This window comes from Vicugna pacos, chromosome 5 (genome assembly GCF_048564905.1).
Source record: "Vicugna pacos chromosome 5, VicPac4, whole genome shotgun sequence".
Taxonomy (NCBI): Eukaryota; Metazoa; Chordata; class Mammalia; order Artiodactyla; family Camelidae; genus Vicugna; species Vicugna pacos.
This window is the reverse complement of record NC_132991.1, coordinates 96,024,500-96,051,748: the sequence shown is the minus strand read 5'-3', so window position 1 is coordinate 96,051,748 and position 27,249 is coordinate 96,024,500. Positions and strand designations below refer to the sequence as shown.

The 27,249-nt window shown below is 62.1% G+C and overlaps 1 protein-coding gene and 1 long non-coding RNA gene across 3 annotated transcripts; both read right to left on the bottom strand.

Moving 5' to 3' along the window:
* Nucleotides 1–220: 220 nt before the first annotated feature.
* On the bottom strand, nucleotides 221–10,232 carry AGXT (alanine--glyoxylate aminotransferase). Its single transcript, XM_072960676.1, has 11 exons — nucleotides 10,053–10,232; nucleotides 9,765–9,957; nucleotides 8,370–8,434; nucleotides 7,621–7,721; nucleotides 5,706–5,776; nucleotides 4,092–4,176; nucleotides 3,552–3,647; nucleotides 2,640–2,709; nucleotides 1,276–1,371; nucleotides 564–692; nucleotides 221–328 (listed from the first exon to the last, which is right to left on the bottom strand). Exons 1-11 carry the CDS (start codon nucleotides 10,215–10,217, stop codon nucleotides 221–223), a joined length of 1,179 nt encoding a protein of 392 aa, XP_072816777.1. The 5' UTR covers nucleotides 10,218–10,232.
* A 7,900-nt stretch (nucleotides 10,233–18,132) lies between these two features.
* LOC116279037 (uncharacterized) lies at nucleotides 18,133–24,724 on the bottom strand. Of its 2 annotated transcripts, none has more exons than XR_012072426.1 (6): nucleotides 24,541–24,724; nucleotides 21,850–21,941; nucleotides 19,608–19,864; nucleotides 19,255–19,400; nucleotides 18,661–18,732; nucleotides 18,133–18,561 (listed from the first exon to the last, which is right to left on the bottom strand). It is a non-coding gene; the product is annotated as an uncharacterized lncRNA (long non-coding RNA). The 2 variants fall into 2 exon arrangements; XR_012072427.1 differs by having other exon boundaries at nucleotides 24,621–24,724.
* Nucleotides 24,725–27,249: the final 2,525 nt, after the last annotated feature.

The following is a 27,249-nucleotide window of genomic DNA, read 5'->3' as shown; positions in this document are numbered from 1 at the left end:
ATCTGGGATGGTCCCCTTGGGATGAAAAGGGCCACCTGGGGCTGGGGCGGCTGCCTGGTCCTCCCCCTCCCACTGCCTTTCCTGGGTCGGGTCCGCAACTGTCCCACCCCAGGCTCACCCACCTGCACGGTCTGCGGCAGCTGGGCCCCTCCCCTCCCCCCGCTGGGTGGGCGTAGGCCCCTCCCCTCCCGCACCGGGTGGGCGCAGTGGGGTGGGCAAGTCACAGCTTGTTCCGGGGGCAGTGCTGCAGGGCCTCCTGCAGGGCCTCGGTCACTCGGTCCACGTTCTCTCGGGTGGCGTTGCAGCCCAGCAGCCCGATGCGCAGCACCTGGGGGACAGTCAGGGTGCAGACGCCGGCCTCCCTCTGGGCTCCCCCTGGCGGGGCCCGAGGTCGGACAGAGCCAGGTGGGGCCCCTTGCGGGGAGAAGGGGCAGGAGGGGACACGCCGCCTGGATCACTCCCTGTACAAGCCCTGGCGTCAGAGAAGGGTGTCCCCTCCTGGACCCCCCGGCCGTCCTGGGCTCTCGTGACCACTGATCTCAGCCTGGGCCTGGTGTGCTCACCTTCCCTGCCGAGGGCCCCAGGCCGCCGGTGATCTCGATGCTGAAATGGTCCATGATGTAGTGGACAATGTCCCTCCAGTCGTAGCCAGAGGGCACGGCCACAGCAGTGACAGTGGGCAGTCGGACGGCCTGCAGGACAGGCCGGGCTCAGCCCCTCATGATTGCTGAGAGCCAGCTCCACTGCCCTGGCCCGGGGGGCCCTGGCTTCGGGCTCAGAGGGGCAGGCGGGGGAGGGGGCAGAGCCCAGCTCGGGAGGAAGGGCCCAAGGAGAGCCAGGCCCCCGCTGTCCCAGCAGCCACGCCAGCAGCTGGTGCTCAGGGCAGGGCCTGTAGCCTCCCAGGGACCCCCTCCCGGTGTCTGCTCCCCTCGGCCAGGCCGCATCCACTGAGACTCGGGGTGCCTGGCCCATTCAGCTGACCTTCTCACCCCCCACCCACTCCAGGCCGGTGCCAGGTCGGGGGTCTGGGGGCCGATGGACATCTGTCAGCTCCCAGGTCACCCAGAGCTACTCCAGACAGGAGGCTTTGGGGAGACTGGGGGCACAGGGAAGTGTCCTCAGACCCAGAGGCCAGGAATCCACGACCCTGGCCATGGCTGCCCCCAGCCCAGGACCACAGGGCCCTCATACCCACCTAAAGAGGGCTGGGCAGGAGCCCTCCCTGCTCCCACCCCCGCCCCCGCCCCCTGCCCCCAGGCCCTCTGCCCTCCTCACTGGATCCTTCACAAAGAGCTGCAGGCCCAGCGCCCGCAGGCGCCTGTGCAGGTGCTCGGTGGCCTCCTGGTGCTGCCGCCAGCTGTTCTCCAGGCCCTGTGGGGGGAGAGGGCACCAGGGTGGGTGGGGTCCTCCTCAGGGGAGAGACCCATCCATGGTGGGGGCAGCACTGAACTGGGGAGGGGCTCCTCTCCTGGCCTGGACTCTGAGCCCCATGGGAGCCCCCTTGGGCCCCCAGGTCCAGGCCCTGCCTCTGCCCTGGGGCGGGGCCTGAGCTATCTCAGGGTGGTGAAAATAGTCTGGGAGGGGGGACACGGTGGGCCCAGCCAGTGCTTGGCTCCTCGTGGCCCCTGGAGCGGTGAGGGGAGGGCACCTAGCCAGATGTGAGAGCTGGCCAGGGGAGCAGGAGGGGCTTCTGGGCCACACACTGCCTCCTGTCTTCCCAGCCCTCTGACCCCCATGGCCTGTGTCCCTCTCTCCCCACACAGCTCGCACCCACGGCCCCTCCTCGTAGAGACCCCCGGGAGGCTGCAGCTCCTAGTCTTCTCTCCCAGCCTCGCACGCAGCCTGATACTGTGCCTGCTCAGCCCAGGGGCCCCTCGAGTCCAGGGCGGGGGCTGCATGAGCGCCCACTGAGGGCAGACGTGGCCGGAGCAGTGCCACACCACACAGGAAGGCCAGCCACGGCCCAGGGTCTCTTCTGGCCTCTGGGCTGCTGTCTGGCACCCCCCCCCCCAGGGGCCGCCCTGGGGCTGTTTCCTGGCCTGGACCACTCTTGGTCCCTTGTGTCCCATGGTTGTGAACGTTGCTCTGAGCAAGGGCCCCACCTTGGTTGCAGTCGCACCAGCTGTCCCCACTTGGCTCCTGCCCCAACCCTGGCAGCTGGTGGCGACTGCAGGGAGAGCCTGGCCAGCTGGAGGTGTTCTCGCTCCGCACCCCAGCCTCTGGCCCCGCTTCCTGGCCCTCTCTTCTTGGCCTCTCTCCTCAAGCCCCCTCTGCTCAGCTGGGCCCTCACTGAGGTCTTCGTGAAGAACCAAGGGGTCAGAAGACGGTCCACACCTGCCCCATCACTCCATCTGCCCCATCTGTCCTCCTGGGCCCCACCCTCGGCCCACAGACAGTGCCCCTGCCATCCCCCGACCTGCTGCCTGGAGCCCATCCCCTTCCCGGCCCAGAGCTCTTCTCCAGCAGCGCCCCCATCACCCCTTCCTTGTCTGCAGACCCCTCGGCCAACCAACCAGCAGTTATCCGTGTCTCAGAATCCCGCTCACCCCACCCCCAGAACTGCCTGAGGGAGTCGCGGGAAGGGGCCTCACAGCACCTGGCCCCAGCTCCACGCTGCTCTCGGCTGCTCCCCGCCTCACCTGCTCCGCGAGGAGGGCCAGGCTCTCTCTCAGGCTGTACAAGCTGATGATGGGGGTGGTGTGATGGTATCTGGAAGGCATGAGGGGCTTGGTCCAGCGTCACTGGGTGGGGGCCAGGGCAGTGGCTCGCTCCATCCCAGCCCCAGTGGGTCAGGCTCTCTGACAAGGGGCCAGCCCTGGTCCCAGGGGAGCGCTGTCCAGTTTGGGAGGTGCTGACTCAGAGTTGGAAGGGCTCCCACAAGGGACACTGGCCTGGCCGCAGAGGGAAGCTGGCAGGACTGGAGACCAGGAGCTGGTCCAGACCCTCAGCCCCAGCACCCCTGATGTGTCCCCTGGGTAGGGCACAATTCCTGGTGTCCCTGTCCTCATGTGTGGCATAAGGGACGTGGGTTATGGCCAGAGCCACCTCACAGAGTCTTCAGTTCACCCTCTCCTTTTGAGAGATGGGTAAACCGAGGCCCAGGAGTGGGAAGATGTGTCAGGCCAGGTCCAAAGTGCCTGAAGGTGGCTGGGACTTCTGGAAGGAGAGGGCCCATGGAAAGGGGGTTGTGGACCATGCCTGGGGGCCCTGGGAGGAATGAGGGGACCCAGGGGCATTGATGGCCTGGACTGGGGAATCTTGGGGCTCCAGTTGGGGTGGGGGTCATGAAGGTGGGGCTCAGAACCCAGTGTGCAAATCTGATTAGAGGCTGGAGGCAGGGAGAGGACACCACTCCATGCCCCTCAGCCGCCCTCGGCCTGGTCCCCATCCCTGCCCAGCCCCCTCATGCCTTAGTGTCCCCTTCTCACCCTTCCGCCTTCATCCCTAGCCCTGCCCACCCCCAATCCACATCCCGTCCGTGCCCCGCCCCTCCCCCTCCCAGTCCCTCCCCTCCCCTCCCCCTCTCAGTCCCTCCCCTCCCCCTCCCTCACCTCCTGGGCTTGTCGTCACACCCCCAGATGTTGGCCAGATACTTGATGTCCAGGTAGAAGGAGAAAGGCTTTGTCTTCCGGGTGTAGATCTTGTTCCTGGGGAGGAAAAAGGAGACTGACTGTCCCCCCGAGCCCAGGGTAGAGGCAGCAGGGGACTGGCACTGCCCCCAGTCCTTGGCTTGAAGCCTGGGAGCTGCGACAATGCCAGGCCCTGCAGCCTGCACATGAGCCCCCGCTGCACGAGGAGCGCCTTCCGGAGGCCAGCCTGCTCCAGTCACTGGTTCACGCCCATGGCCCTCAGCCTGCCCCACCACCCTTCTCCCTGGGGTCCCGAGCTTCTGTGCACCTGTCCAGAGTGGGCACCTGTCTAGGGTGGACACCTGTCCAGCGTGGGCGCCGTCCGAGGTGGGTGGGAACGTTCCAGTGGCTCTCCGAGCCGGCCCCAGGAGCCCTTCCCTCTCTTGCTCTGTCCCTCCCTCCTCCGGGCCATCCAGCCTCGCTGCCCCTGCAGCCCTGGGTTGGGGGCCCGGGCTCACTCACTTGGCCTTGTCACTGAAGGAGATGAGCGAGGTGCCTGGAGGGGCATTCAGGACCTTCTGGGAGCCAGAGTACAAGACATCGATACCTGTAGAGGGAGGGGTGTGAGCTTAGGCGGCCCACCCCATGAGGGGAGGGGTCGTCCGGGGGTCCTACCCAGCCCAGGCCCTGGGAGTCCAGCAGAAGCTTGGGGTAAGCCGGGGCCAGCATTCGAGTAGTGTCTGGAGTGAGGAGATGCCCCTGAGGGACTAAACCCTTAGCCGGTGGGGCCTGGCGCTCCTGCAGGTGGACTGTGTTCACTGGAGGGCACCGGTTAGTGTCTGCTTGATGCGGAAGCCCACCCATCGGGCGTGAGGGGTGTGGTGAGTGAGTGCAGTGGCGGGGGAGGTAGAGAAGGACACTGTTTGTTCTTCTCACATCTTGAAGTGCTGTCCACTGACCTCCCCAGAAAATTTGAGGGGAGTTTAAATTGCGGGCAGCAGCGGAGGGCGGGGTCAAGACAAAGGCAGGAAGGACCAGGGACCAGGGTTCAAATCTGAGTCCTGCATCGACTCCCTGATGATGGGGCCCCGAGGGAGCTGTGTGTCCCCAACACCGCCAGGCGGGCCGAGGACGCTCTTCCCGGCTCATCCCTAAAGCCTAAACTGGGATGCCCGGAGGTCTGCATGGAGGAAGAGGGGTGGACGCTCGGAGGTCTGCACGGAGGAAGAGGGGTGGACGTCCAGAGGTCTGCACAGAGGAAGGGGGTGGCTGGGAGGATTTAGCCAGTGATGGAAATGGAAGAGGAACACCGGGAGTGACCTGTGGGCAGTGAGCTGGCGTCTGCAGACCCAGCAGGACAAGTGGGGCCGGGGTGGGCAGTGAGGAGGCGAGGTGTCCTGAGCCCCCCGGGGCCTCAGGCTGGATCCTCCTAAGGCAGCGTCTCCCCCTACTGGGGGTCCAGCCCTACCACCCTGCTCCGTGTCCCAGGGCCCTCTCGGCATCTGACCTTTCAGAACAGGGATTAGAGGGTCAGCCAGAAATCGCCCCTCACGCCAGACCCCCTGCGCAGAGGGCTCTGCAGGGGAGGAAGTGGGCAGTCCAAGTGGGGGGGTCAGTGGACCCAGCACCACCCATGGTGGTTTGGGTTTACTCCAGGAGGAAATGCTGGGCACAGAAGGCATTCCCACGCTGGCCCGCAGGCCACCCGACAGCAGAGCTCTCTGCCTGTGACAGGCTGGGGGTGCAGGCAGCCGGGGAACCGGGGCCCAGCTGGGACCAGAGGCATCCCTGTCCCCACACCTGATGGGCAGGGGCCCAGGCGCTGCTCCCACCCGCTCCTGTCTGGGCTCTGAGCACCTCTCCAAAGGCTTGCCCTGGAGAAGATGCCCCCTGAGGCCTGTCCCTCAGGTCCCGGCCTGAAGGCCCTGCAGAAACCCCATGTATCCATTAGTTCATGGAGCCTGTCTCGTCCCCTGTGAGGAGCTGCTGCCTCCCCCAGGTCTTGTGCAAATGAAGCCTCATCCGACACGTGGCTCAGGGTGGACCTGCAGACGTGGGCACTCGAGACCTCCCATTGAGGCCTTCTGACCCTCAGAGCCCACTGTTTGGCTGTGCGGTGGGGGGGCACACCCTTACCTTGCAGGTCCATGTAGATAGGGACCGCGCCCAGGGATGCCACAGCGTCCACCAAGAGCAGGCACCTGTGCCTGGGGGAGGGGCGGCAGGAGTGGGGTTCAGACCTCCCCACAAGGTGGGGCTTCTGGAGGGGCAGTAGGACACTCTCAGACCCCCAGGGCCAGCTCTGTGTCAGAACCAGGATGAGGCACCGGGCAGGGCCGGGGTCACCACGGGGGCCTTGGGAAGTCAGGGCCCCAGCCTCCCTGGCCCAGGACGCCCACACACAGGTGAGCACAAGGGCCAGCCAGGCCGTCTGGGGTCCTGGGGGTGGCCTGGGGCTCTGAGAACGCAGGTCCAGGGGCCAGGGCGGCACAAGGCTGGGCCTCCCTTTGCCGAAAGCCCGCTGGCCAGGCGTCCGGAGCGTGGGGAGGACAGAGTCCAGAACCAGCCTGAGTTGAGAGCTCTGACCCCCCAGCATGTCCACATTCTCTTAGAAAAGGTACAGAGAGTATCCCATGCGGACCCCTGAGAGCCGCAGTCCAGACTACACATGAGAGCTTGACTCACTGCACAGACCCCAGGGGCAGGGCGTCCTGGCTGGGGCTGTGCTGAGCGGCCCCCAAGTGGACAGCAGCCCTGCCAGGCTAAGCCTGCCTGGCTGTGGAGTTCCTCTCCTTCCATCCTGAGGCCAGCTCTCCAGAGTGGGCCTGCTGGTCACAGGAGGGGATCTCAGCCAAGTCCACCCCAGGCCCCAGGCACCTGGTGCAGGGGATGGGGAGGCTGGGGGAGGGCAGTGGAGGGCAGGAGGCCGCTCTGGGGCTCCGGGATCTCGAGGGGAGGTGGGGCAGGCCCGAGCAGACCCTGGTTCCAAAGCTGCAGGGTCAGCACCAAGTCCTTCCCAGCCACGCAGCCTGGAGGGCAATGGCCCTGTGGGGGCATCTAGGCCCACTGTCAGATGGGAGGGGTCGACCTAGCTTCAGCCCAGTGCAAGGAGGATGCAAGAGGGCCTGCACCCCGACCTCATGATCCAGAGGCTAGGCTGGGGATGGCAGGGTGGGAGGTGAGCTTCACCTGCTACCTCCTGGGCTGGAAGGGCCTGCCAGCAGCCCTACCCTACCCCTGGCCTGAATCTAAGCTGAGTTTGGCTCCGCCCCCAGCACCACCATCCTGGGACAGGCTCACCTGTGGGACAGCTCACCTGTGGGACAGGCTCACCTGAGGGACAGGCTCACCTTCGGGGACAGGCTCACCTGAGGGACAGGCTCACCTGAGGGACAGCTCACCTGAGGGACAGGCTCACCTGTGGGACAGGCTCACCTGAGGGACAGGCTCACCTGTGGGACAGCTCACCTGTGGGACAGGCTCACCTGAGGGACAGCTCACCTGAGGGACAGGCTCACCTGTGGGACAGGCTCACCTGAGGGACAGGCTCACCTGAGGGACAGCTCACCTGAGGGACAGGCTCACCTGAGGGACAGGCTCACCTGAGGGACAGCTCACCTGAGGGACAGGCTCACCTGTGGGACAGCTCACCTGTGGGACAGCTCACCTGAGGGACAGGCTCACCTGTGGGACAGGCTCACCTGAGGGACAGGCTCACCTGTGGGACAGCTCACCTGTGGGACAGGCTCACCTGAGGGACAGGCTCACCTGAGGGACAGCTCACCTGAGGGACAGGCTCACCTGTGGGACAGCTCACCTGTGGGACAGGCTCACCTGAGGGACAGGCTCACCTGTGGGACAGCTCACCTGAGGGACAGCTCACCTGTGGGACAGGCTCACCTGAGGGACAGCTCACCTGAGGGACAGGCTCACCTGTGGGACAGGCTCACCTGAGGGACAGCTCACCTGAGGGACAGGCTCACCTGTGGGACAGGCTCACCTTCGGGGACAGGCTCACCTGAGGGACAGGCTCACCTGAGGGACAGCTCACCTGTGGCAGAGCTCCCCATAGCCTTCGAGGGGCTGCAGCACGCCAGTGGACGACTCCCCCTGGGTCAGGAACAGCAGCACCGGCTTATGCCGGGCCAGGGCCTGAGGAGACAGGGGTGACCTCTTGGGCAGAGCCATTGAGGGAGGGGCGTCCTCAGGTGGGCAGGCCCTCCCAGAAGGGCTTGTCCTTCTGAGGGAAGGGCAGGGCCCACCCCCCAAAACACTTCCTCCCGGTGGCCGGCACAGTTCTGAGCAGCAGGACAGGGGTCCCCTCACCCCTCCCTCCTGCGTGTGTTCTTAGTGGGGCCGGGCCTCGGCTCCGAGAGGGGGGCTTGTCCCAGGAAGACGAGGACTTTCTTCCAGGGACTGAGCAAGAGTGGCCCCAGCCTCCCCCCCCCCCCCACCCCGGATCCTGTTGGGCCGTAGTGAGGTCAGCTGGATCCCCCGGGTCTGGGCTGGCTGGGACTGACCTCACCTGACAGGGAGGGGCTGGCACCCTGATATCAGAGCATGTCCTGTTCCCATTTCCCACCTCCCGCCCTCTGTCTTGCCCACAGGCCTGGGCTCCTGAATCACTTTCCCTGCCGGGCAGGACCCTCCCCATCAGGCTTCCAACCTGCTCCCAGGTAGCTCCTCCCGTGGCCAGGCACCTGGCACTGGAAGAGCTGAGGACCAGCCTGTGGCCCAGCCTCCCAGCCCTGAGCCCCGCCCAGCCACCTGGCCCCTCCCCCAGCCAGAGTCCACCTGTACCTCCTCCACCTCCTGCAGCGTGTAGTGGCCTCCAGGGTCCTTGATCATCGGGTGCACACGGGCTCCTGGGGGCAAGGGCAGAGGGAGTGGTGAGTGGTCCCTGGCACACGGGGCGGGAGCCAGTGTTGGGGTCAGTGGCCGTGCTGAGCAGGTGGGCCCCTGAAGGCCATCCCTGGTGCCCCCCAGCTTCTACACAGAGGAGGAAGGTGGGGTGCCCTCCATGAACCCAGGCTTCCTGGGTGCTCTGGATGAGAGCGGGTCACTCAGATGCGCTGTCGCCTCCCCAGGCCCCTTCCCCGAGCCCAGCCAGGTCGGGGTGTTCCCGGTCCTTTGCAGCACTCCTCACACGGGAAATAAACAAGGGCTCATACTGGGTCCAGCTGACTGGGAATTCCCAGCAGAGGATGGCTTCAGAGGGGCCTCAGTGTTTGATGGGTGATTGGATGAAGGAGTGAACGGCTGAGAGTGGCCTGAGCAGGCTTTGCCGTCTTGGGGGCTGAGGCCCCAGGAAGGCAGCCCCGCTCCTGCTCCTCCTCTCTGGAACCCACGTGCCCCACACACAGAGGTCCCGGAGGCACATGTGAGGCGGGGAGGCCCCAGCCCCTCTCAGCCTTAGGGAGGGCCCAAGGCCGTGGGCGTGTGGGGTGGAAGCAAGAGAGGGGTTTGCCCCTGCCACAAGAGCACCCAAGGTCCACCTGGGGTCCTGGCCTCTGCCCCAAACTGGTGCCCCTTGAAGACCAGAGTGTGGACCGAAGGGGCCCAGGTGAGGGTCGGGACCCCTTTGGGGTTTGCCATTAACCAGGGTCGAGGGTGGCCAAGTGAGGAGCTGCCCAGGCAGGAGCTCTGGGTCTTTTCAAACCCAGCATCAATCATTAAACCCAGTGACGCCCCTGAGCTGGACTTTCGTCTCTCTCTTTGGAAAAATTTACTCGGGAAGTAGAAATCCTGTCCAGACCTCCGTGTTTTGCAGCTCCAGAGATAGAGCTGTATGTGAGATTTTTGAGGGAGGTATTTTGGCTTCTGAAACCCTGTCCTGTGACAGAGCGGAAGTGACCCACCTGGGGACCTCAGGTGCTGCTGGGGACTCTCCGGGCTTAAGCTGAGACCAGAGGAGTTCCTGCAGGGCCATCCCCCCATGTGCTCCAGAAACAGCTGTCCCCAGACTCTGAGAAGTGGTCGGGGGGCCTTTGCGCACCCAGAAGCCCACTTGGAGGAGGCAGTAGGCTTGTGGGTGGTGGACGCATGAAGGGCCACAAAGAGGGGGGCAAGTCTTGCCTGGGGAGGGGTGGAGGTTGGCCCCTGGGGAGGGGAGGCTCCAGGCTTCATGCTGGAGGAGCGAGGTCTTTGGTGAAGGATGGAGCTGGAGGCTGCACCCACCCTCTGCCCGTCTCTTACCAATGCGCTCTCCGATGTCTGCAGCCCGCTGCCCCCAGACGCCGTTGACCCCAACCAGGAAGGGGTCCCCTGGCTCCAGGAGGTTGAACAGGGCTGCCTCCAGCGCACAGTGCCCCGAGCCACTGACGGCCAGCGTGAGGGGGCTCCTGGTCTGGAACACGTACTGGATGCCTTCCTTGATCTCGTCCATTATCTGGGGGTGGTGGGCACCCAGGTCAGAGCCTGCCCCTCCCCTCCACGGTACGGAGGCAGCGCAGGGACTGACCGCTGTGCCCCCCGGCGTCCTACCTGGAACATCTCCTTGTGCATGTGCCCCACCATCTGCAGCCCCCCAGCCGCCAGGACGCGGGGAGGGAGGTTAGAGGGTCCGGGCCCCAGCAGAAGCCGGCTGGGGATGGACAGGGGCTTGCGCAGGGCCTCTGGGGGGGCCACCAGCAGCCGGTGGGAGGCCATGGTCCGCACCCAACCTGCCACCCTGGGCCCCAGGGCCACACTGGCCGTGGTCAGTGCCCAGAGCATTTCCCAGCAGGCCCTGGGCCGGATGGCGGGCGGGGGCGGGTGGAGGGTGGTGTCCAGGAGCCGAGGCTTTGGCTGGATGGGCTGCTACCGCACCTGCTGCTTTTTGCTGTTTGTCGTTGTTCCCTGACCCGCTATCAATGCTTGTCCTGACTGTCCAGGCCTGGCAGGCAGCAGGGGTGTTGTACCGTCGGTGGGGGAGGAGGAGCCTTCAACGTCCAGTCGGTGAAAACCAGCGCTCGGTGAGCTGTCCTCTGCCCTCCAGCCCCCTCCCGCCCCCTCCTCCCGGCTCTCTGCTGTCCTGGGCGGATGCCCAGCTCAGTACATCCTGCTGGGCTCAGGGGCCCCAGAGTTTTCCTTATAGGGCCAGAGAGCAAACATTTCAGGCTCGGCTGGCCTTACAGGCTGTGTCGAAGTCACTCAACCCTGCTGCGGTGGTGGAAGAGCAGTTATAGTGGTGTGGCTGCGTGCCAATAAAACTTTATTTGCAAAAAAGCATCGGACCAGATTTGGCCCAGCGGCCGTAGTCTGCAGACGCAGGCTTGGCTGATGGAGACTCAGTTTAGAAAATACAGGTGCCCCGTGTGTATAAACACACGGGCACACACTGAGGACGCATTCAGTCCTGACCCTTCTGGAAGAAACATTTCCTCTGCCCCTCACGCCGAGGGCCTGGCGTTCAGTCTTCACACACATAACTGAGGGGTGCTCGCTGGGGAGCCTCCCCACCTACGGAGTCAACAGGTGGCGGAGTAAACGCAACCGGAGGCTCCCCGCAGAAGGAGCCGGCCGCGAGGGCGCCCTGCCTAGCAGAGCTGCTGGGACGCCGGACGCCGGAGGAGCCCCGCGGCGTGGGTGAGCACATGAAGCGGCCCGGACCGGGCGCTGTCTGAGCAGCCACACGCTTCTTACAGTCCTCAAGGGGGCCGGCTGGGAGCTTGCCGCGGACTCTGCTCTGCCTTAGGGGTCTGACACCCGGGCCGCAGCCAGAGAAGCGTCCCGGCTTTCACAGAAGCTTCGTGGTGGACAAGGATGGAAGAACCTCCCCTGGGACCGGAATGTGACCTTCTACCACGAGGACTCGCTCCACAGCTCAGCAGAACCCCCTGCCCAGCACTTGTCCTGGGCTGGGTTTGTCTGGTGCCCCTGGGCTTCGAGGACTCCATGAGCTTTAGCCAGGCTGGACAGTCACAGCCTGAGCACACAAGGACCCCCACAGCCCTGCTGGGGTAGTGGCACTCTGTTCTTCTGACGGACCAAAGAACAGACAGAGGGGACACGACCTGAGTGGTGGACAGAGAGCAACTCAGGGGGCCCCAGGGAGGGCGACCAGAACGGGGTCCCTGCTGGCCCAGGGCAGGCATGTCATGCCACTGGTTCACCTGGCCCTCTCCAGCACAGGGAGGCCCAGTGGGCGCCCCTCCCTCCCCCCTCCCTACCTCTCCCCCTCCCTCACGCCCCTGACTCCTTCCTGACCAGGCAGTCCCTGTGGGCCAGGACCCCATCTGGCAGCTCCAGCTGAAGCAGTGTCAGCAGGCGGGAAGTAGAAGCCTTACCAGCAGCCTGCAGGTCGGGAGAGGACCTGGGTACTGCGCCAGCCTCCCGGGAGCTGAGACCCCAGGAGAGGGGACAACCCCAGGGGGCTGCCTGGAAAAGGCCTAAGGGGAGCAGTGGCACCGGAGCTGGGCCTTGGTGAAGGGCAGTGGACCCACCCCAGGGTCAGTGAAGTGGTGAGGGCTTACCAGGCCGAAGGAATGGGGCACAAAGTGGGAGATCTGCACAGCCTGGAGGCCTGTGTAAGGAGGGCCTGTGCAGACCCAGATAGAGCCCGCAGCCTCAGGACCTGCCCCACCGTGGCATCTGGGGCCTGGGGCTGGCCTGGTCACGCCTGGGCAGCACTGGGCCTCTGGGGTCATGTGTAGTGTCAGCCTGGCCCAGGCGCGGACCTGCCATGGGAGGTGAATCCTTCTGTTCCAGCGGGCATCAGCCCCATGGCTATGTCCTGGGCTGGGGACACACTCCTTCCTGAGGATCGCCTGCCTGCCAGGGGCAGGAGGGCCCACCTGCCCCAGAGGACAGCCCCTCCCACCCCCGGCTCGGCTCTGGCCCTGGCCTCCTTGTCTGCAGCGCCACTGAGCTCCTTTTCTCAGCAGCTGACCCCCTTCCCTCTGGGCCTGCCCTCCGCTCCCCAGGAAGCCGCGCCACCTGGACCCGCTCATGGGCCTTCACTCTGATCGGAAAATGCACCCGTGCCTCTGTGTGTGCTGTTCCCTCTGCCTGGGAAACTTGATCCTTTCTTCTCTCAGAGCTGCGGCCACGCCTCCCTCCAGGGAGTCAGTGCAACTGTCTGGAGTGCTCAGTGCCTTTCTGCCAGGCCATGTGCCTCATGGGTCGCCCTGTCTGTGCCCGGCCTGCCCCCTCGGGCAGGACCTCGCTTCATGCAGCACGTGGTAGGGGCAGGAGAAACCTGGGCCTGGGCTTGGCTGACCTGCCCTGGCTGGTCAGCAGGCGGGTGCAGCCCAGGGAAGCCTTGGAGGTGTGTGTGCTTTGTTCCAAAACAGGAAGGTGTACTGAGTTCAGGTACCTGTGACCACGAGAGGAGCTGTTGTAATCCAGAGAGGCACATCCTCAGCCTGGGAGCACATTGGGAGCCGCGAGCCACTGGTGCCAGTGGACAGTGCAGCAGGTAACGACCTCTGTCTTCCTCCCGGTGTCCTGGAGACAAGGGCCACCTGGCCAGGTGGGCCAGGCAGTGTTGGCCCCGATGCCAAGGTCACCGCCCTGGGAACCACGTCTTGTAGCTCAGTGAGGACTGGCCGGCTCCCCCTCCACAGCCAGGCTGGGCCCTGGGCCAGCAGCCACGGGGCCTTCGGGGCGTGCAGTCCAGACCAGCGCTGGGTGCCTGCCCTTCCCCTCCCCGGGCCCCCCAGGCCCAGCTCCCTGCGGACCAGGGGTGTCTCAGTCCTCCAGGCAGGGCTGCTGCCTGCCGCACATGCCACAAACTGAGTCTGTCTCCTAAATTTAACTTCCGGTTTTCCATAATTGATGCGAAAAGCAGAAACAATTGCTTTTGCCTGTGGGTCTGCACCCCGCCGTGCCCCAGAGCCCTAGCGTGAAGGCAGCCCGGTGCCATCTGCCCCTTGGCGCTCCAGGTGGACAGCGACCTTGTCTGCTGGTACCGATGGCTTCTCGTCCCTTCCACCCGCTGGTGTCTCCACAGAGGCTGTTTTAAACCTACGGCTAAGCCAGCCTGTGCAACATCCCATCTGCTCACGTTTTCACAGACAGCCCAGACAGGGAGGGAGTGGCCCGAAACCCGCAGCCTCAGCCAGAGCGGCAGGACCCCCAGGGCTGCCTGGGGTGAAATGCAGCTCTGCCTCCGGGTGTCCAGGCCCGAGGTGCCCTGGCCCGGTCACTGTCTGAGTGGTGAGAGCAGCTGTCTGCTGGGAGGAGGTGGCCCAGAGCCCGTCGGACGGAGCAGCCCCCGCTGAGGCACGACATCCCTGGGTATCGCCTCCTCGTGCCCCGGGAGGTGCCACAGGCCCAGCCTCTTGATACCATTCGTTAACTCCCCGCCCAGCCCCGCCCCCACCTCCTCCACCCCGCCCCGCCCCGCCCTGCTGGGTGCTGCTTCTCTGTCGTCCGGGCGCCGGGGCGCAGGAGTGCAGGACGCCAGGCCTTTGGTGTTTGCACGTGTAGCAGAGGGCCAGGATCCCGGCCTCGACGCCGCGTGGGTCGCCCTGTCGGTGTCCGGCCACGGTGGAGCAGGACTGGGCGGGCCCCAGGGCTTTGTCTTCACAACCATGCGGACCGGACCGCGGGAAATTTCGCAGCAGACACTTCTCGCTGGCGCAGGTGGTCCTCCAGGCGCCGAGCGGCCAGCAGGCGGACCAGTCCCTGGCCGCGTGGTGACAAAGGATGAGCCACTCACAGCAACGAGTGCCCACGTAGAAACGAGCAGCCCGGCGACTGTGACCGTGCATCCCTGGGCTCCCGAGGCGCCTGCCCCGTGTGTTGAGATTCTCAGGGCCTCGTGGGGGCTCTGCCCCTTTCCCATTTGGGAGCCTGGGGCGCTGGGTTGTTTACGATGTGACAAGGGTGGCAAACCCTAGAGGATGCTGGACACAGAGCCCCAAGCCTGCCCTGTGAAGTGGGAGCTTTGGCCAGGCTGTGTCCAAAGGGCCCTCCCACCGCCACCGCCTGAGCCCCCGTGGGGCAGCTGGGGTACCAACTGGCCAAGTTTACAAGGAGATAAAGAGAACCTTTTGAGCAGCTGCTCTCACCTCAGTGGGTGTGATCTTTCCATCCTCGGGGACTGCACAGCTTGTCCCGCTGGTCCTCTTCAGCCGTAAAGGCAGGGCCCAGCGGGGAGGCAGCACCCAGGGTCAGCCGCCTCTCTGCCATGGGCCCTACGCTTGTCTGAGCACCCAGGTCACCTCTCATCTGCATCCTTCTCAGGAGAGTATGGGCTGAGGGCACCCTGCCCACTGAGGCCCGGGAAGCCAAGAGGTGTCTCGGACCCTAGGCTTTCCTGTCCAGGCCTTGATCCCCCGAAGCACTGCCCACTCCTCGGCCTCCCCTGCCAAGCTGAAGGAGCTCTGGGAGCGCCCCTCCCAGACGGAGGGTGGGCCGCGTGGAGATACCTCTGAGGGCGGCCCCCAGGAGTCTGGGCGTGACCCCTGAACTGTGGAAGGCCCCAGAAGTCAGAATTTCAGGGATTTGGGGGGTGACTTCTAGCACTCGGTTGCCCACCCCTGATGGCAGGCCCACACCTGGCTGATGTGAGTTTTCCTCGGTGTTGGGGGTGGTGAGGGCAGGGGGCATGAGTGGCACCCAGCACTGTCCTCCTGAGTCCACTCTGGATTCCCGGAGGAGACAGGTCCCCTGGCTCCGTCCTCAGGACTCTGGGAGCCCCGCACAGGGGTTGCGAGCAGACTCCTCATGGGGCCGGGAGAGGAGGGTCCTGGCCTCCTTCCTGGAGGTGGTGGTGTGGGGTGGGGCTCAGCAGCTCTCTGCCCCGCCTGGACAGAATCCGGGATGCACGTGCATCAAGGGCTGCTGTGCGCAGGGGGCCCAGGGTTGCCAGGCACGCAGGTGCCAAGCACTGCAAGGCCTCCGGGCCCTCATCACATTCCTCTGGCTCAGGACTCAGAATTTCAGGGAGTTTCTCAAGGCCCCCACAAACCTGAGCGCTCCCCTCGTGCCAGGGCGGCCATCACACTCTTCTCTGAGCTGACCGTGGGATCCAAACCAGAAGGCGGGGCTGTCTGTGAGAGCTGCTGCTCAGCGCAGACGCAGCTCTGCTGGGGTTGGTCCTGCTACTGTGTGCCTTCACCAAGCCAGCACTCCCAACGCCAGCAGACCTGCCGTGGTGCCAGGAAGACAGGCACCTTGCGCCTGGATCTCAGTGATTTCAGGTGTTGTGGTTGGTTGGTGTCCCCCCAAAATGTGTGTTCCAGTTCTAGCCCCCGGGACCTGTGAATGTGACCTTATCATAGGGTCACTGCTGCTGGAATCAAGGTAAGATGAGGTCACCTGGGGCAGGCGGGCGCCCACCCAGTGAGTGGTGTCCCGACAAGGAGCAGGATACTCAGGCACAGACACAGACACACAGGAGAGGCCACGTGACGACGGAGGCAGAGACTGGAGGGACGGGGCCACAAGCCAAGAGATGCCAAGGACTGCCGGCCGCCAGCGGAAGCTGGGAGAGGTGGCAAGGATCCTCCTCTAGAGGCTTCGGAGGAGTGTGTCCCGGCCCACACCTTGACTGTGGATGCCTGGCCTCCCGAGCCGGCGGAGAGCACATTCCTGCTGTCCCTGAGCCCCCAGTCTGGGGGACTTGTCTTACAGGCCCAGAAAGCTGATGCGTCAGGGAGCCCCTAACACCTGGGACTCACTTTTGGGTTTTGCTGTCAACAGCTTTCGTGCTGAGGGCTGGGGTGCTCATGGCCAGGTGGGCACCCCAGCCGCCCACTGCCCGTTGGTGCCCGGGCACAGCTCAGCGGCCTGGGCCCTACCACCTGGGCATGGCCCCCCCGGGGGCCCATCCATGTCTCCTTCACAAGCCTCGCTCTTCTCTTCATTCTCACACCCCCATGACTCTCGAAACTGGTTCAGCAAACACAAAAGTGGAAATTGTTTTCTGGCTACGCAAACACTCCGATGATGACAGGAAGCCGTCCCTGTGGCTGCTCAGCCCCATTGAAGAGGCTGAGGAAACACAGATGGAGCCGAGTGGCTGTGACCAAGTGCCCCGGCACCTCCCGGCAGGCTGCCAGCCCAGCCCGACCTCCGAAACACACCCCAGCTCTTATGGAAAGAGCTTGAGAAACGGCCCTTGTGGCTGCAAGACTTGGCCCACGTCCCCAGGGACTCTTGTGCCCGCAGGCCTCCCTTGTCTGACCCTCAGAGAACGTCCTAAACTCGGTCATTTCTAGGGTCCGGGGTGGGCGCTGTCGGAGGGGTCTGAAGACGTGAGTGCACCTGCCTCTTCTCGGGGCCGGGCCCTGATCCGTCCTCCCTGGCCGGTCCTCTCCGCGGCGGGGGACGCGGGCGCCCACACTCACCTGCACCTGGGAGTTCAGGAGGCTCGAAAGACACGGTACGTGGGAAGACTCTGCCAACTGCTGGAGTCAGCGCGGCCAGACTACAGAAAACGGGGAGCTTGGTCATTCTTGGGCACTTCCCGGGAAAATGAGTTCAACGCCCGAGATTCTTTTTAAAATTCTTAATTTCTGTTGACGTGTTGTTGATTTACAATGTTAGTTTCTTGTGCACGGCAGGGCGACTCAGCCATACACATACGTGTTTTCAGACTTTTCCCATTACAGCTCATTGCAGGAAGCTGAGCGTAGCTTCCTGTGCTGTACGGTAGGTCCTTGCTGTTTATCTATTTCCTATGTAGTAATGCGTATCTATACTCCCAACCTCCTAATCTGTCCTCGTCCCCGATTTGGGCTGAAATTTTAGAAGATAAAAGTATTATGTGCTCATTGTAAATAATTATTAAAGGACAAAAATAAATTTAAAACAAATCAAGTGCCTGGAAACCCTCTGCTTACACTGGGCCCCTTTCATGCTCTCTTACGTTCACCTGGCCAGGCTTTCGTCTGTATCTGAACTCATTTCATACATGCTGGTATCTGAGTGGAGTTGCCGCCCGCGTGTTGGTGGGGCCCCGATGGGAGGACGCGGCTCAGGTCAGAGCCCGCGCTCGTTCACTCCCGACGCAGCCTTGACGCTCAGAGTTTGTCAGTCTCTCCAATTCCAATTTATTAATGAACAAACAACCCCCCCCCACCGCCCCGTGATTTGCTGAGCCGCTGGGTAGGCCTCGAAGTGCAGGAAGCCGATACTCTCCTTATCAGCTCGTCCTGCGAGCAGGTCTGCTGGGTATAGCTGCAGCTGAGCTCAAGCATGGACCATGGGGTTTCTAGAGCCAATGTATTCATTGTCTCTCTCTGACATTGGGTAGCCGTTTTCGACCTGCTGTGCAGAAGAGGGTTAGCGAGCAGGCCCGCCTGCCCCCTCAGAAAGGCCGGCCCGCAAGGCTGGGCGGGGCTGGGGGGGTGCCGGGAGGGTCCGGCTGCCCCTAAATGTTGGTGCAAGTGTGGCTCATGTGAGAGCCGCTTCCTCCTGGGAGTGGGTCCTCACCAGGCACGGGTGCCCGGGACCAGCCTCCAGGACAACCCCGGGGCCCTGCGGGGTGGACGGCACCTCCCGTGTCACACAGCTGGCGGCGGGCACTGAGGTGTCGTGTGCGGGGAGGGGGCTCTGGAAGCTCAGCCTGGTCCCTGACTTCTCCCCCCACCCGCCCCGCCCCGCCATGTGCCTCTTCCTCTCGCTGAAGCTGCCTTGCTCCCGCTCTCCGTCCTGAACGCAGCCTGAGTGCGGCCTCCGCTGGGTCCTGGGGGCCCCGAGGGAATCGAGCCCCAGTGGTCTTGGGGACCCTGACAAAGATGCCTAACTGACTTTTTTAAGCTCAGGGAGCTGACTGCTCTCCCTTAACACTGACAAGTCTGTGAGCAGAGCCGCGTTTCTGTCCTCCGTTCAACACACTTCTTCCTGGGAGCGGTGCAGACCTTTCGCTTCAGTAATTCACGGTTTTGTTTATCCCCTGTTTACTGACAGTCTCCTCTGTGTCAACCGCGAGAGTAAGCGATGATGAACGAGACGGCCCCGGGGAGGCGCAGGCGCAGCTGTGAGCTGTGGCTCAGGGAGGCCCAGCGCCAGCAGGGAGCACATCCCCGGCGGGGACGGCGGCCGTGAAGGCTTTCTGAACCTGATGGGGAGAAGGGTTACAAGGCAGAGTGGGCCAGGCCCACGGACCTGGGCACATTCGGGGTTTATCCCGAAAGCCCCACAGCATCACAGACGTTACCTACAGCACTGACAGATCACAGCAGGGAATGTGCTTTGCCAGTCGGCCAGGAAAGGAAGGAGTCTCGGGTGTCTGGAGGGCAGAGGGCCCCAAACATGAGTGAGTATCAGAATCCCCAGACTTTCCTGCTCAGCAGGACCAGCCTGAGAATCTGCTCATCTGGCAGGAGACTCAGCAAGGAGCCGAGGAGGCTGGGAGTCCAGCGGACCCGCAGGGCAGGAGGGCTCGGAGGGGATGGCTCTGGGGTCAGAGGCCACCTGACTCTAAAAGCCTGTGTGCTTGGGCCCCACCCTGGGAGCTTCTCCAGCCTCGGGACCACATGCTGGCCCTGCAGAAACAGCGACACCCAGTGGCTGGACTGAGGCCCCACTGGGAACTTCACCTCTTCTCTCAAAACAGCTTTCTTGTCCTTCCTGACGGCAGAAGTGACCCAGGCTGGCTGTTGGGGGGGGGGTGGTGGTGGGGCGGACTACAGGAAGGTCTGAAGAGGACCACCCCCCCGGCCCAAGGTCCAGCCCAAGGCAGGGGTGAGTCCGCTGGTGAGGCGCCGACTATGCAGAGGGTCCGGGTGGGTGCCCGTGCCCCAGTGCCCACCTTCCTGCAGGGCTGTGCTCTGGGTGTGAACGATGCGGCCGTGACCCCTGCAGAGTCTGCGGGGACAAGCAAAGGCAGTGACAGGAGACACGGGCACCGGGGGACAGCCACGAATTTAAAACATCTTCAGAGTCACGGCAGAAATCCTGCAAACAGACGCAGAAGCAGAGCACACAGCCCCGCCCCCACACCAGCCGTCCACGCTTGTCCTCGCTTCTCTGACCCGCCCCCGCCCCCGCCCCATGTTCACGTGTCCGAGCCCCCCTCAGACATTGTGTTACTTCACCCAGATCGCCAGCGGGCATCTAAAGGCATGGGCACTTTCTTACAGGGCCTCAGTGTCATCATCATACCTAACAACACTAAGGCCGGTTCCTTAGTATCATCTGATGGCCTGTCCAGAGGCAGATTTTTCCAGTCGTCTAAAACATGTCTTTTCAAAGTGATTTGTTAGAGTCGGGATTCAGACTAGGTCCTAGCGACGTGTGTCGCTGGGTGAAGGTCTCTTTTACCGGCCAGCAGTCTTCTCTCGCTTTGGTGGGAATGCTTCAGCAGGAGGCTTGTCCAAAATCAGATCCTGGCTCAGGAAGGCAGGGTGGGGCCCAAGACTCTGCATTTATAAGAAACCTCACTGAGATGGAAAGCTCTGGGTCTGAAGGCCTTTGCTGGCTGCCCACTGCCCTGGCCACCTGGCCGGCCTCCTCTCCCTGAATCTCTCCCACCCTCCCCGAAGCCCCCTGGGGCACAGACTTCCTGTCCCAGGGGCCTCTGGGCAGAGGGGAAGGATAAAGGGGGCATGGCAAGAGGGTCACCTTTCCCCGGGGCCGAAGGCCACACGGGATTTCCTGGTGGGGAAGGTGAGAGGGCCCCGAGGAGGGCCCTCGCGGGTCAGGAGATGTCCCCTTCCTCTGTACAGACCCCTCCCCTCGGGCTCCTTTTGGAGGGCCCAGCTCAGACCTTCACCCAGCCATGCTGGAAGCCCTGGGGGCCAGCTCCCAGCCTGGATGCCTCCTCGCCTCTGCCCTGCCCTGGAGGGGGTTCTGGGAATGTCAGCTCATGCCTGCGGGGCTGCCTCTGCCCCCCAGATCTGGCGTGCGGGGTAGGGGTGACTGAGGTCACAGGCCTCCTGCTGACCTCTCCCCGTTCCCCTGCCCCCAGGAAGCTGGGCTGGGGCTGCCGAGCTCCCGAGACACCAGACGAGGCTCAGGAGGCGCAGACAAGGCTGGAGGGGTGTCGGGGCCGTCGGGAGCCTGAGAAGATACTTGTGCTCACTGTCCCTCCAGGAGCACAGCTTGTGCGGTGGGAGGAAGACCTAGGGGGACTGGGGCCCCTCCTCTGCCGGATCTGTCTGGGAAGGGCTGAACCTGAAAGCCCAGGTGGGAGGTGGGATTCCTGTATGTTCTAGAAGCCCAGCGTGCGGTGAGCAGGAACTGGGTCTGCCCGTCCGCGGCGCTCTACAGAACTTAGCTCAGCCCGTCCCGGCTCCCCTCGAGGAAAGCAGGCTTTAAAATTCCCCATGCATGGATGGGAACACTGAGGCATGGCGCAGGGATGTGACCAGCCCAGGGGCAGCTCCACGCACAGTGGGGAAGAGCGCGGGGCTGACCTGGAGGAGAAGGGGCCTGGGCCCGCGTCCCCCCGACACTGACCCTGTGTGCACCCGCTGACGGACACCCGGGATGAGCTGGGGCTCCCCGCCCGCCGGCCCAGGTGTGCACGCGGAGGAAGAGGCGTCGGGTCATTCTGAGGGTGTGCCTGTCATCGGGGCCTCAGCCCGGCTCTCCCTGGGAGGTGGGCAGGTCTGCTCCAGCTCAGCCAGGGCCCTGGTCCCCCTGGGTCAGGCAGAGGCCGGTGCCCCAGGCAGACAGGACTGGTGTGGCGGCTCACAAGGGGGACTTATCCCATCAGGGGTGCCCTGCTAATCTTCATACCATTTCTAGTCGCACTCTGGCTCCTACCTCTCTTCCCCCCTTGTTCCCAGAATGTGACTCAGACCACAGGGCATCTCCTTCCGCACCGATCCGTCCAAGAGAGCTCGCTCTCCGCCATCAGGGTCTGCACAGGTCATGGCCTGGTCTCTGGCTCCCCTGGTGCATGGCTGCCTCTGCTCCACCCTTGCCGGGATGCCCCCTCCAGAGGGCCCCTTCACTTCACCCATTTTCCCCCAAAATTGCACCGCGGGTTGGGGGAGTCAGGCTCCTGACTCGAAACCGTGGCTGCTTCCTGAGGAGGCCTGAATCCACAGGGCAATGTGGCCGCAGGGGACCGCAGCCCCACACCCGCTCCTGGTGACAGCTGAGCAAATGGCACCATGATCGGGGTGTGGGCTGGCCTCCTGTCTCCCTCACCTCTACTCCTGAATAACAAATAGGAAAGGAATTGATCCCCAAACTCCTTCCTCCAAGGTCAGCCTCTCTTCTGCCAAGATCCAAGAAAAGATTTAATTTCAGCCACTTTCGCTGCCAATTTTGTTTTTGCGAAGTCATCTTCTGACCTCCAAGTCTGAATTAAAGCCTCCCTGAGCTATGTTTTCTGGGGCTGAAGCGGGAATGAAGAGCCCTGCGGGGGCTCCTGCTGCCCACAGACCCACCTCACCTGTGTTGGAGGAATTTCACTCGCAGGTCATCAGCACGCAGAGGGTCCCGGATGACTGATGGATCCTTCAGGAAAATAACTAGCACACCATCCTAAGCAGAGAAACACAAGTTCAGGGGAAAAACACAGATGGAAGATACTGACTCTGAAAAGCATGGAGGTGGATGACCTTGAGTGCAAAAACTCTGTGTTTGGGAAGGTAACCTAAGGGGTCTGCGGAAGCGCCCCGGATGGCCCGTGTGAAGCAGGCAATGACACGACCAGTAACAGAAGGTCGGCTGGGTGAGTTCTGGGATGTTCAAGCCGTGACGGCTGCAGCCGTGGAGCCTGGTGGAGTGAAACGGTGTAGGTATAAATCACCCGTCAGTGGGACAGAAGCCAAACGCAGCTGCACAGGCAGCGCCCAAAGCCGCAGTTCTCAGCCGTGCCGCCCGCGGGACTCAACCGAGGAGCTGTTAAAGCCGCCTGGGCCAGACGCCCCCACAGCTGCCCTGGTTCCGTAAGGCTCGAGGGTGGGTATTGCTCACTGCTGCCCGGGTGTTCCCGTTGCTGCCGTGGCTGAGATCCAGTGTCCCAACAAAGTGTCAGATGTCACCAAGGCTGCCCTGCCTCTGTGGACTATACCAGCCAGGGCTCCGCAGGAATTCACTTTGTCTGGTTTGAATGATAAGGGGTTTATTGGGGGTGCCAGTCCCCGCTCCTGATTGTCGGGAGGACTGAAGATGAGAGCCATCCCAGGCTTCCAGGAATGACCCAAAGCTACGTCACTGACCTGGGCCACCACCCAGTAGTCCTCTGTCTTCAAGACCCTTGTGAGTTTGTGGCAATGGTGACTGGGAAGCGGGATTCTAGCCCTGCGGCCTCTGCAGGACAGGAAAGCACGCAGGTTGGGCGTGCCGACGTGTGGGCTCTGCGTGTTTCTCCAGTTTAATGTCTAAGCATAAAAGACAGAGTGACACGGGGCACTAGGCCAAATGGAGACCCCAAGAATGTCAGGGTCTTAGCCCTGTGAATGTCATCTTAAAAAGAAAGTTTTTGCAGGTGTATTTAAGTGAAGGGTCCTGAGATGGGGACATTATTCTGGATTGTCTGGATGGTCCCTAGATGCCATCCCAAGGGTCCTGGTCCTTATAAGAGGGACCGACGGAGATTAGACACAGAGAAGGCAGAGGACGATGTGACGATGGAGGCAGAGATTTGAAGAGGCTATGATGTTGGCTCTGAAGATGGAGGAAGAGGCCACAAGCCAAGGAGTGCAGGATCGGAAGCCGGGGGCGGCAAGGACAGGGTCTCCCCTGGAGCCTCTGGAGGGACCCTGCCGACACCAACGCCTTGATTTTCGTGAAGTGAAACTGATGTTGGACTTGTGGGCAGCAGAACTACAAGGGGATAAATTCGAGTTGTATTTTAGCCACCATGTTTGTGAGAAGTGGTTACAAGAGGCCACTGGAAGCTCACACAGGGGGTTAAAGAGAAGTTGTCCCAAACGGCACATGCAAACCCACACACACAGACACAGTCACCACGTGGGAGCACGGACCCCAGGCTCCTTCAAGCCCCGCTCAGCCAGGACCATCCCTGGAATGGCCTCTTCCTGACTCCGGGGTGGGTGGGGGAGGGAGTCACCCAAGCAGAGGCCGCCCCCAACTCTGCGTTCTCGAGGCACCGTTTTATAGCCTCGTACTGCTTTGTAGTTTTAAAGTTTATGGTTATTTGTTTCTCAAAGCATTTCAAATGCCTCCTTTTGCAAACACTCAAACATGCTGAGGCATTGATTTAACGTTCAGAGGTATTTCAATGTTGTGGATACAGACATACCGTCTTTTATGCATGTTGCGAACATTTTCTCCTATAACTGGAAGTTTTCATTCTTAGTTTAGATTTGAATCCGTCTGGAATTGTGTGTATGTAAAACAAGGAAGACACGGCATTTTACCTCCCCAGACACTCTGCTCAACAAACATGGTTCAGAAAGTGGACTGCCTATTCCCTGCTGGTTTGAAATACCACCTTCATCACAAGCTAAATTCATTTGTATCTGTTTTACTTCACTTATCTTTTAGTCAGTCCCTTTGCCTGTACTGTATTATTGTAATTATCAGAGCTTTCAGATGGATTTGCCGAAAGATAGATAAATTTCCCTTAGTTAACTTTCCTTTGACATGTTTCAAGTTTTCCTTGCTATCCACTCTTACTGGTTTTGCCTAGATTAGCTTGAGAGTGAACTTAAGTTCCTAAAGTACTCTATTACGATTTTTATAGAAATTGCATTAAATTTATAATACTTAGTCTTCCTTTCCAGGAAAATAGTCTACCTCTCAATTATTCATGTAAATTTTATGTCATAACCTATTACAGTTTTTTTCTTATAAAAAGAACTTGTTCACTTATTGTTAAATTTCTTCATAGGTACTTACAAGTGTTTTTTGCTGTTGTGAATGGAATTTGTCTTTTATTACATTTTAAAATATTTGAAAGTTTTCAAAATCCATGGATCCACCACTAGATTTAAGACATGTTACCATTTTCTTCCTTTTGCTTCAGATCTTGTTTTGTTTTGTTTTGTTTTAATGGCAGCATTGGCGATTGAACCCAGGACCTCCTGCATGCTAAGCATGCACTCTACCACTGCTATACCCACCCCTCCACAAGATCTTGTTTTTTAAAACAATAAAATGTACTGATACTTACAGTAATCAAAAGAGTATGGTATTGGAAAAAGGAAAGATCAATGCATCAGAACGGAGTGTCTAAAAACAGACCCAACGCACATGGTCAGTGGTTTCTGTCACGGGTCCCAGAGTGGCTGAGCAGGGAAAGTAAAATTCTCCAGTGAGCGGTGCTCCAACAATCGGACATCAATTCAAGCTGCATCGTAGACCTGAAGGTAAAAGTGGAAACAACAAAACTGCTAGAAGAAAATACAAGAGGAAATCTTTGCAGCCTCGTAGGCAAAGATTTCTCAGGACACACGGAAAGCACCAACCACACACACACACAAAAGGTAAATAAGACCTCATAAAAATTAGACACTTCTGCTCATCAAAAGCATCATCAAGAAAATAAAGACAAAAATTAAATGTAAAAAAAAGAAAAGAAATGGGCAAATCACAACTGGTAGCAAATATTCACAGCACATACAGTTGACAAATGAGTTGTATCCAGAATATGTAAAGAATCCTGCAACTTAATAATACAGAGCCAAACATCCAACATTTTTTTTAACGGACAAAGACTTGAGCAGACACTTTACAAAGAAATAAAAAAGATATACAAGCGGTCAGTAAGCACATGAAAAAGCTCTTAACATCATTAATTATCAAGGAAATATCAAGGAAAAATAGGATGGCTGAAATAAAAAAGGCTGACAATACCAAATGTTGGCAAAAGCGTGAAGCAAGCGGAACCTCTGACACTGCTGATGGGAGTGGAAAATTGCACTGCAGCTTCTTAGAAAGTTAAAAACCTGTTTTTCTATGACCTTGTCGTTGCCCTTCAGTTTCAAGAGAAACTAAAAAGTGTGTCCCCCCAAAGGCTAGCACAGAAACGTTCGAGTCTTCCCGGTAACAGAGACTAGAGGCGGCCCACGTGTTCACCGACGGGCAAACGGACAAGGAGCCGCAGTCGGCCTGAGCCGGGCTGCTTCTCCGCGGTGCAGGGTGGGGACGGCCGGTGTGTCCACGGCCGGGCGAAGCTCAAAACGTGCTGAAGAATCCGGACCCGGAGAGCCCGACTCCGCTGACGGGGATCCCGGAGCCAGCGAAGTGGCCGCGATGCCGGGCGTCAGGTCTGGGCGGCTGCGGGGGGCGGGGCGGGGGCGGGAAGGGACACGCGGGAACGCTCCGGAGCGACGCAGAGGGGGTCTCTCGTGGGCGCTGGAGCGACGCAGAGGGGGTCTCGTGGGCTCTGGAGCGACGCAGAGGGGGTCTCTCGTGGGCGCTGGAGCGACGCAGAGGGGGTCTCGTGGGCGCTGGAGCGACGCAGAGGGGGGTCACTCGTGGGCGCTGGAGCGACGCAGAGGGGGTCTCGTGGGCGCTGGAGCGACGCAGACGGGGTCTCGTGGGCGCTGGAGCGACGCAGAGGGGGTCTCTCGTGGGCGCTGGAGCGACGCAGAGGGGGTCTCGTGGGCGCTGGAGCGACGCAGAGGGGGGTCACTCGTGGGCGCTGGAGCGACGCAGAGGGGGTCTCTCGTGGGCGCTGGAGGGACGCAGAGGGGGTCTCGTGGGCGCTGGAGCGACGCAGAGGGGGTCTCGTGGGCGCTGGAGCGACGCAGAGGGGGGTCACTCGTGGGCGCTGGAGCGACGCAGAGGGGGTCTCTCGTGGGCGCTGGAGGGACGCAGAGGGGGTCTCGTGGGCGCTGGAGCGACGCAGACGGGGTCTCGTGGGCGCTGGAGCGACGCAGAGGGGGTCTCTCGTGGGCGCTGGAGGGACGCAGAGGGGGTCTCGTGGGCGCTGGAGCGACGCAGAGGGGGTCTCGTGGGCGCTGGAGCGACGCAGACGGGGTCTCGTGGGCGGTGGAGCGACGCAGAGGGGGTCTCTCGTGGGCGCTGGAGGGACGCAGAGGGGGTCTCTCGTGGGCGCTGGAGGGACGCAGAGGGGGTCTCGTGGGCGCTGGAGGGACGCAGAGGGGGTCTCTCGTGCGCGCTGGAGCGACGCAGAGGGGGTCTCGTGGGCGCTGGAGCGACGCAGAGGGGGTCTCTCGTGGGCGCTGGAGCGACGCAGAGGGGGGTCTGTCGTGGGCGCTGGAGCGACGCAGAGGGGGTCTCGTGGGCGCTGGAGCGACGCAGAGGGGGTCTCTCGTGGGTGCTGGAGGGACGCAGAGGGGGTCTCTCGTGGGCGCTGGAGCGACGCAGAGGGGGTCTCTCGTGGGCGCTGGAGCGACGCAGAGGGGGGTCACTCGTGGGCGCTGGAGCGACGCAGAGGGGGTCTCTCGTGGGCGCTGGAGCGACTCAGAGGGGGGTCACTCGTGGGCGCTGGAGCGACGCAGAGGGGGTCTCTCGTGGGCGCTGGAGCGACTCAGAGGGGGGTCACTCGTGGGCGCTGGAGCGACGCAGAGGGGGGTCACTTGTGGGCGCTGGAGCGACGCAGAGGGGGTCTGTCGTGGGCGCTGGAGCGACGCAGAGGGGGTCTCGTGGGCTCTGGAGCGACGCAGAGGGGGTCTCTCGTGGGCGCTGGAGCGACGCAGAGGGGGTCTCTCGTGGGCGCTGGAGCGACGCAGAGGGGGTCTCGTGGGCTCTGGAGCGACGCAGAGGGGGTCTCTCGTGGGCGCTGGAGCGACTCAGAGGGGGGTCACTCGTGGGCGCTGGAGCGACGCAGAGGGGGTCTCTCGTGGGCGCTGGAGCGATTCAGAGGGGGGTCACTCGTGGGCGCTGGAGCGACGCAGAGGGGGGTCACTTGTGG

What these genes read in the sequence shown, in the direction of transcription:
- AGXT (XM_072960676.1), bottom strand. Translation starts at nt 10,217, where the DNA reads ATGGCCTCCCACCGGCTGCTGGTGGCCCCCCCAGAGGCCCTGCGCAAG. An exon ending in AGACATCGGAGAGCGCATTG is followed by an intron (nt 8,435 to 9,764) that starts GTAAGAGACGGG and finishes CCTTGCCCCCAG; the next exon opens with GAGCCCGTGTGCACCCGATG. An exon ending in TGTGACGACAAGCCCAGGAG is followed by an intron (nt 2,710 to 3,551) that starts GTGAGGGAGGGG and finishes CATGCCTTCCAG; the next exon opens with ATACCATCACACCACCCCCA.